This window comes from Cajanus cajan, chromosome 1 (assembly GCF_000230855.2).
Source record: "Cajanus cajan strain Asha chromosome 1, NIPB_CcT2T_4, whole genome shotgun sequence".
In the NCBI taxonomy this organism is placed as follows: Eukaryota; Viridiplantae; Streptophyta; class Magnoliopsida; order Fabales; family Fabaceae; genus Cajanus; species Cajanus cajan.
In genome coordinates, this window is record NC_138517.1 from 85,478,293 (window position 1) to 85,487,594 (window position 9,302).

General features: G+C 33.8%; 1 protein-coding gene across 1 annotated transcript; it reads right to left on the minus strand.

Moving 5' to 3' along the window:
• Positions 1-514: 514 nt before the first annotated feature.
• Positions 515-8,677, minus strand: LOC109803426 (serine/threonine-protein kinase 12). The gene is made up of 12 exons (XM_020365000.3): positions 8,181-8,677; positions 6,956-7,030; positions 6,741-6,836; positions 6,100-6,185; positions 5,890-6,010; positions 5,688-5,767; positions 3,070-3,132; positions 2,838-2,944; positions 2,553-2,638; positions 2,184-2,305; positions 1,154-1,265; positions 515-914 (listed from the first exon to the last, which is right to left on the minus strand). Exons 1-12 carry the CDS (start codon positions 8,493-8,495, stop codon positions 807-809), a joined length of 1,371 nt encoding a protein of 456 aa, XP_020220589.1. The 5' UTR covers positions 8,496-8,677; the 3' UTR covers positions 515-806.
• Positions 8,678-9,302: the final 625 nt, after the last annotated feature.

Consider the following 9,302-nt stretch of genomic DNA (forward strand, 5'->3'; position numbering starts at 1 on the left):
CTTTTCAACGCACATCCACCACTACTAATCAATGTTTATGGTACAATATCAATATATAATATTAAAATATATAATATTAAAATATATAATCTCAAATTAAATATTTAATATTAAAAATAATAATTTTAAATTTTAGAGTAAATTTTTTTTGCAACGTCTCCCAAAACTTGTGTTTGGATATGATCCCCGCCCCTCAAAAAGGACTTTGAGTCAGGAGGCCCATGAACCACGCTCTCATTTAAAAAACGAATACTTTTTATCAATTACTTTTAAAATTGAAACACCCCAAAAATTACTCTTAAAAGAATGAGGTTATTTTCTTGTGTTTGGACATGTAGACCATCCTTCATATGCTGGTGCTTGTTTATCTGGCCTTGAGTGCCACTTTTTTTTTTTTTTTTTTTTTCCATAATCACTATTTATTAACCATCTTAATTATATTGCTTAATACTAATTTATATACATTAGCCGGAGTTCAAATTTCGATTTAATAGTTTAAGTTCTTCGGGTAAAATTCTATTGCGAAGTCATATATTGCATGATATTTATTTATCCAAAAAATAATGTCCTGCTACATAATACATAATAATGTACATGAGAAGGAGCAATTTCCAACAACGTGCTAGTGTTACATACAATTCTATGGCCAGACATAATGTAATCGGAAATAAATCACCGTGAAGTATAAAGAATCTTGAAAGACGTAAACACACACACACGTGAAAGCTGGAACTCAAGTCAAATTTGGTTGCTACCTTTATCTTGACGCCAATATTAAAGTTGCAGGAAAAGAGCAATGTCTTCCTTCATATTCGGCTGGATGTGGAGCGAGATGAACCGCCCCGACTACTTGCATTTGAATGATCTCTCTTCAATAAGGCTTCAAGATTTTGGAAGCATCTCATTGGCCTAACCTGCACGTTACAAAACAGCAAGGACAAAAATTGTCAATGTTTCTCACTTTTGTTTCCCTAGAATACAATTCTTGAGCTGAAATTTTCCAAAAGATCATACAATTTTGCTCATCAACCCTATTATATTAGCCACATGTAATTCTACTCTTTCATAGAGATTAAGCATTCATTCCAGTCAACACAGTTTTGAACAAGCATATCTGATGCAGGAAAAGGGGCAATGTAAGAGAGATGATAACCTTCCAACGTCTTTTTTGACCAATTGCGTTGTAGATGGACTCTAGCCTTGTTATTATTTGCCTAAATGTTGGCCTCTTAGCTGGATTCTCATTCCAGCACTCTTCGATCAATCTATAAGGTTATATCATTAGAGAGATCAGCAAAATGTAAAACTTGTAACTAATCATTATCAAATGAAAAAAAGCAAAAGTTGGCAACGACAATGTGTTAAATCAGAAGTATAGTTTTGTAATTTCACACTAAGCAAGAGGGTGGACAAAATATGCCACAAAATAAACAAAATAGCACACACTAGTCATGTATGCTATAACCTAATAACCACATTCGCTTAACTAAAGTTGGCATGACTTGTGTTGTGCAGCTAAATAGCAAACACGTTTGACAAATCATTGCAGTTAACTTATAACGTATTTTTACCAGTTTATGAACTTGTTTGACCCTTGGCAAATGAATTCAATTCACTAGCTTATAGCATTTTTCCATGGGTTACTTAAAGTATCATTTGAAAGAAAGGTCTTGGGAAGATTTGAAGCGGTTGGTTTAGGGATTTTCCCACAAGAGCAGATCTAAATGGACATGTTGGTGAGGCAAGGCAGTTTATAGAAGCTTACGAAGATTTTGATTTTCGAGAGCTAAATGAAGGACAATCTTTTACTGATTTCTCTATTGAATATGATTTTAATTTTATGAACAGTTGTTTTAAGAAGTATGAGGAACAGAACATCATTTAGCTTACTAAGACATTTAATAAGATTTTGAGATCTAAGAAACAAGGGAGATATTCAATAGAGTACAAAGGGATAAAATTTATAAGGCACACTATGAAATTATGGGAAAAGGTGATTGAGTATAGATTAAGAGTCTGTTTAGATACACAATAGAAGCATTTTTCATATTTTCTCTACTGAAAATAAAAACTAATTTTTAGTAGAAAAACTCTCAAAAACGCTTCTAAGTTTGTATTAAAGCAGACTCTAAGCATAAAAATGTTGGACATAAAATATCACCTAAGAAACTTGGAAGACTTACTCTCGAATTCCATGGGAATAACGCTTGGCTGGAGCTCGGAAAGGTGGTCGCTCTTTTGCAGCATATACCTTAGGAACTTCATCTTCTTGCTTGGCAGAAAAAGGAGGGCAACCTTCAATCATCTAAAAGATAGCACATAAGAAACATCAATAACGAGTACTGCAAGTTAGGATCTTAACATTCATACAAAAGCAACAATTATTCCATAAAACCAATAAATATTGTTAGAAACATGATAGCAGAAAAGCATGTTACTATTATATATTTGGAATTATTGGGTTTTGATAGGAAAGAAAAGAAGTAAATCATCAATTAAAATTACATTGAAATTCTCCATTGTTGATTTTCAAGGAAAAACAATGTAGTTACCTCTTGTAGAATTAGTGCAAATGAAAATACATCCACTTTTGTGTCATATTCCTCTTGTTTAAAAACTTCAGGAGCCACATAGCGGCCTATCAACAAAAATAAAAAAAATTTCCCAGTTTCAGAAAATTAAACCATGAATCAGCGTGTTAAAGTAAAGCACATAAAAAATGTCACAATAATGACAATATTTTCTTATGCCCTATGAATAAAAAAAATACAGCATTTCAGAAATTTAGATATTTCAAGCGGGCATTAATGACAGATCTGAAGGAAAGAAGCACCCACAAGAAGTATCTTGGCAAGTAAGAGGTCTATCTTCTTTAACTGCCAGCAACTTGCTGACCCCAAAGTCTGCAACTTTTAGGTGTCCAGAATCATCCCGCAATATATTACTGTTAGCTTACTCATAAGCAACATTGATAAAAAGTGTAGATTGTATCAGACTATTAAACCAAACACATGGACTGCACATAAAAATGTTAGAGGATAAAAAACAATAATTGAACAAAAAACTTACGAAGGCTCAAGATCGCGGTGAATAATTGGTGATGGCTTATTTTCGTGTAAATAACCCACTCCCCTGCATAATTTCAAAAGACAAACATAAAAGGAGCAGAGACATCATTATCCATTAATCAGAACCCAATAAATGTCTCATCTAAACATAATTTACATTAAATGAATCTTGAGAAAGTATGTCTTCAACAGGTCAAAGAAATTTCTCCAGCAAGAATGAATCCATGCAATGTTAAAGTCATGAAACTCCTTAAACAAAATTCCATGCATGACATCCAACGACTGAAAACTCAGATAGGAAAACTGTTGAAGAGTTAAGTACGCGTAAGATATCTTTTAAAATTATATTGAATACCTTATCATCAAATTAATAACTTATTTTGTCTGTGTGGGTCATATTTAACAACCACTTCCCAGTTCCAGGACCAAACCTAAGTTAAACCCACATTCAATCAAGAATGCACCCACCTCAATATTAACACTGGAACTTTCCTTCATCTAATTATGATACCTTATCCTGTTCTATGATCTTCAAATGCCAATAGAAAAATGTCACTCCTTCACATGATACATAAATAGGCAAGATCATGACAGAAGAATCAAGGGTAATCATTACACAACAATCATGCTACATGCAACCAAGTGGGGGTGTCTCGCTGTGCCATAAAAGATTGGAGAAGTTCTCCGCAACTGCCAATCTTCCTCTTTTATCAAGGCTTTGAGAGCAGCTATGTAAAGTGTGGCAAATAAAAGTGAACATGGTGTTCTAAAATTTTAAATGGGTGATTAATAGAAAAATACGTAACTAACAACCCCTCATCCACTATAATGCATATAAAAAGAAAAATTTATTGGCTCACTTATATTCCAACCCTGTTCTGTTTCTTTATAATTCGAACATTCATGCTACGAGTATATCTCATAATTCAAAATTAGATACTTCTACCAAATGTCAGTTTTCATGCAAACATATAAGAGAGTGAAATCGGGAGATAACTTTTGGGAGTATAAAATATTGATAAAAATTGTAATATGGAAGTGTACTACCCACGAGTGCCGAGGCCCAGCTCGGCCCAAATCGCACTAACGACAGTCCTAAGCACGAGCCCACAGTGCTCGACGCACTTAATGGGCCACAGTCAATCTTGGGCTGAAGTCAACCTCGCTATCACCCAAAGGGAAAAACCCTAAAATGACCAAGGTACATCTGCTATATACATGAGACATCTACACTATCAAGGACTAACTTTAGCATCAGAGTCTTTTTTGCAAGTACCATTCCCATCTCGGCACGACCGACGTACCAAGCAGAAGAGGTTCACCAATCTCATTGGAGAGGTCGTCCCTAGACCGATCTCAAGTGAGAACATGGTGTTCTAAAATTTTAAATGGGTGATTAATAGAAAAATACGTAACTAACAACCCCTCATCCACTATAATGCATATAAAAAGAAAAATTTATTGGCTCACTTATATTCCAACCCTGTTCTGTTTCTTTATAATTCTAACATTCATGCTGAGTATATCTCATAATTCAAAATTAGATAATTCCACTAAATGTCAGTTTTCAAGCAAACATATAAGAGAGTGAAATCGGGAGATAACTTTTGGGAGTATAAAATATTGATAAAAATTGTAATATGGAAGTATCCTAAAGTTTTTGTGCTCTTTTCTCTACATATGGATGGCAAAATAGATCTAAACCCTACAGACATGGATAAATATCCATTTATATGGGGATGGGTATGGACAGGTATAGACTCGCAAAATTTAGTGGGAACAAGTGCAGGTACGAATATTATGGTACCCAACCCACTCGGCCCCATAGTTATATATATATATATATATATATATATATATATATATATATATATATATATATATATAATTACTTAATAATAATTTATTTATTTGTTTATTTAAATTATATTATGATATTATAACTAAAACTCTATCTAGTCTTTTTTTTTCTTCTTGCAATCTTGCGTCTTCGTATTTGTTTATTGAAATTTATAATATATAATTTAATCTAACTAATTTTTGTATAATTTTTTTCACAAGTCTTGGAGAATATTATTAACACATAATCATGATGTTGGAAGTTATCACAATTTTTATTATATTGATTTTTTTTTAAGTTTATTTACAAGAATTAAATGTTTTGTAATCTTTATTTATAAGAATTGTCATCTTAGATTTTTGTAATATTAAAGACGTGACAAATTAATATTATATTTATGTGTGTAAAATGTTATCTTTTTATTGATTTATTTACTTTATATATAAGTAAAATGCAGATTGCAAGTATAGGTACATAGGTACCCAATGGATATGAGAATAGGGATTAAAATTGCTACTTGGGTGGGTATGGGATTGAATACGGGTATTGTTTTTAAATGCAGATATGAGGACAGGTATTATAAAACCCTACTTAAACCCTACCCATTGTCATCCCTGTCTGTACATAACTAATAACAACAACTTACAAGTACCAATCAAAATAAAATTGCCAAAAATTCAAAATAACCCCCTTGCTAGACGGAGGGAGAAAGCTGATTCTGAGACTCAATGTTGCAAACAGAAGAAACGAAATAAAATCAAGATATGAATGTCAAATACCTAGCAATATCAAGTGCAAATCTCACAGCTGTTGATGGTTTCAAAGCTCCTTTTCTTTGCATGAAATCACGGAGATCTCCCTGCACAACATGGGGATAAGATCAAGAAAGAAACATTTTCTATCACATTACTGTTAAACTTCAAACAAACATCCCAACAAAGCCCAATAAAGCATGCTCCATGCAATTGTAAAACAAAAAACCTTGGGAAGATATTCTGTCACAATCATCATTGGACTACTCTGGGTCACAGCACCCAGAAATTGGACGACATTTGGATGCCGGATCTTCTGGAACAGAGCAAGCTCATCTCTGAAAGCCTTCCTGTAAAAAGTCAAGTATATTAATTATCATCAAAGCATATAACAAAATGTAACAATCTATGCACAAGGTTTACGATACGAGCAACTCACACTTTCTCCTCATCACTAAGTACATCCTCCCCAAGCTTTTTTACTGCAACCTCTGTTCCACGCCACAATGCACTACAGAAAGTCCCCTGCAAATCAAGGCAAGATAGTAAGATTCAAGAATCATTTTGAAGTGATGAAATTGCGGATGATTCATGAACTTAAGTAATTATGAACAAACAAACATATAACATTTAACTGAATCTGCTAACTAGTCAATACTAGACTCTAGATACTCGATAGTAGCCAAATTCCTTATGAAACAGAAATTAGCTAATTTCACAACAATTGTGTTCCCAAGACATGGCAACAGACAAATTTATCATAAAAATTTGTTACTTTGCAGCACAACCACAGCTTATAGCTGTTAATAAAACATACTAAAATCATTAATTAGATTTAGAACTTATAATAAATGAAAAGGGGGAAAAGGAGAAATCAAAATAATTTAGAAGTTTGTGTTAAAAAATCTAATAGTGGACAATAAAAGAGGTATAGTTAAAGAAAATCTTATTAAATCCTCAAGTTTTATGAAATAAAATAACCTGAAGACAGAACAAATTGGTTGTTATAATAATAACGATAATAATAATAATTATTATTATTATAACAATAATAATAATAAATCATTACAAACTTTTTACCTTCGATATCTCCACACTATTAGTAAAATCAAGCTCTTTAGGATTGATTTCATACTCTGGGACTTCACGTGCATGATTAACATGCATAGGGGCCATCTGAAACAGTATAATCCCAACATAGATTGGCAACCATTAGCAGAATTCAAAAGCTAAAACTGATATGAAAAGACAAATAAATACAACTAGATAAGTTACAATCTTAAATTCACACATACCAGAGGCTTTGCTCCATGCTTCTCCAATAGTTTGATCACGTCATTTTTTTTATAAAAAATAGCATCAGCAAGTGGCTGTTGAGGAGATACAAGATTAATAATCAGTCTAGATATTAATATCTAATAGTAGTATTTTATTTTCAAAGGTAGCCCGTACAGAAGACCATGGAACAGTCACTATGGAATACAAAGAAGAGGAAAATGAGGAGTTTGAAGACAAGACTACAGAAAGATTTAAGCAGAAACTGCTTATCACTTCATTAGGAATTAAACTAAGGATAAGGACAATTACAATTAATAGTCCAACACTTCAAGCAAAAAGAAACCTAGTACAATTTACACCACAAGATCAATCACATTTTCAATGTTTTACTTCACTTATATTCTCTTGACATTTACTCACGTCATACAGTTTTTATTAACTAGGCAAGCGCGAAGACAACATCCAATAGAAGTATTGGCTTTCGAAATTCAGATATGAAAACACCCTGCCAAATAAACGTTAGTGTAACCAAATGTAAGATCAAGGTCCTTTTGATAAGAGGAGAAGCTAACTTAAGGCCTATTTGGATAATCTTCTCCAAAAACATTTCTAGGAGAGAAAAAAAATAGGAAGATAAAATGAAATAAATTTTTCCAAAAAGCTATAACTAGCTTATGCATAAACTAATTTCTAGAAGTTTTATTCTATTTGCTTCACCCAAATCTTATTTTTAACTTATATATAAAACTGATTTTAACTTATGGTGAAGTTTATTTCAATTTTACTTCCTTTTTTTTTCTTCCTTGGAAGTGATTATGGAGAAGTTTACTCAAGCATACCCTTAAACTTGTTCCAAGAAAAGAAACTCAAGCCTAGACTATTAGTCAACCGCCCCGTGCAAAGGGCAACACAATTATGTCCACAAAATGTCTCTAACTTAATCTACAACACATCCTATCATTTATTCGAGCATTACAATTCACAGAATAAATCCACACAAAAGGATCAAGCATTTGACTAGTCAAATAATAGTAAATCAAGATACAACGACCCTGAAGGCTGAAGCCAAACCTTAGACCTTCCCTAAACAAAATCTATGGCAATGTTATTGGCTTTTGTCACACACGAAACCGGAATTAACAACACAACCAAACCATGCCAATAGCCAAACATCAAATCACAAATTCACAATCACTTACGGTACTAAACCAAATCAAAAATTAAAAAAAGTGTAGTTATTACCGTGCTTCCCCATCGATCCTTGGCGTCAACTTCGGCACCTTTCTGGAGCAAAAACTCAACGACCTCAGTGAATCCCTCACACGCGGCAACATGAAGAGCAGTGCGATAATCAATATCCCTGAAATTGACATTAACACCAGACTCCAACACCTCGCGAATACCATCCACATCGCCTTCGAACGCCGAATACATCAACCTCACGCTCTGGTCAACGGCGTCTCCCTCATTCTGATGCTCCGCTTCCTCGTTGCGGCGTTCCGGTGCCAGCGACGACTGCTTCCCCAGCGTAAACCTCGCGGGGTTTTTCGACTCCATGCCGAGATCCAGAGAGAGAAAGATGCGTGATTTCAAAGACCGATTGGGCAGCGGAAAATTCAACTCGAGAGGAAGAAAATAATTGGGTGAACGTGAAGTAGAAGCTTGTGTTGCTTTGGTTTGAAAGTTTTTCCTAGTCCGACCAAGCAAGCCACTTGTGATCTACCATGTTTAGCTTTTGTTTAAGCGCAGTCCAACGTGGAAATGTTTGAATTTCGTTGGATGCGGTTTGTCAGACGCGTTCGGCTCAGCGCGTGACGCGTTTGAGGTAATGCCAGCGCAGGCTGACACAACTACAAGCCGCAACGCGCCAACGCCGCGCTCGGTAAGAATATCTTACTAACGTGCGCCTCGAGGCTGCAGTTGCATTTCCCATTTGCCGACGTTGTTGTCTGTAGATTTAAGAAGATCTCCACCGTTGATTTTGTGAAAACGTGAAGTGGAATGGACGGTCTTTGATATATATATTCTTTACACCGCCATTTGCGTTGAAAATGATATTACCAAAAGAGAAAAGAAGGGAGTTGATTTGATTGGATCATTTCTTTTCATGGATAATTTTTTCTGGATAACGACTGGTTATTATATTATATCGACTTAGCAACCTATTATAAGCATTTTATTGAATGATTAATATATATTTAATTAAAAATCAGTGTATTTTAAACATGAATTCAAAGATTTATACGAGAAATAGAATCTAATCAATTAGTACTGGATCTTGGTTTAATCAATGAGTTTCAATTTAAATCTTTAATATAAAATTGCATTAAATATTTAAAAAGAATTTTTTCGCACATAATAGTC

What these genes read in the sequence shown, in the direction of transcription:
- LOC109803426 (XM_020365000.3), bottom strand. Translation starts at nt 8,495, where the DNA reads ATGGAGTCGAAAAACCCCGCGAGGTTTACGCTGGGGAAGCAGTCGTCG. An exon ending in AGGATCGATGGGGAAGCACG is followed by an intron (nt 7,031 to 8,180) that starts GTAATAACTACA and finishes TCTCCTCAACAG; the next exon opens with CCACTTGCTGATGCTATTTT. An exon ending in CACCGCGATCTTGAGCCTTC is followed by an intron (nt 2,945 to 3,069) that starts GTAAGTTTTTTG and finishes GTAAGCTAACAG; the next exon opens with TAATATATTGCGGGATGATT.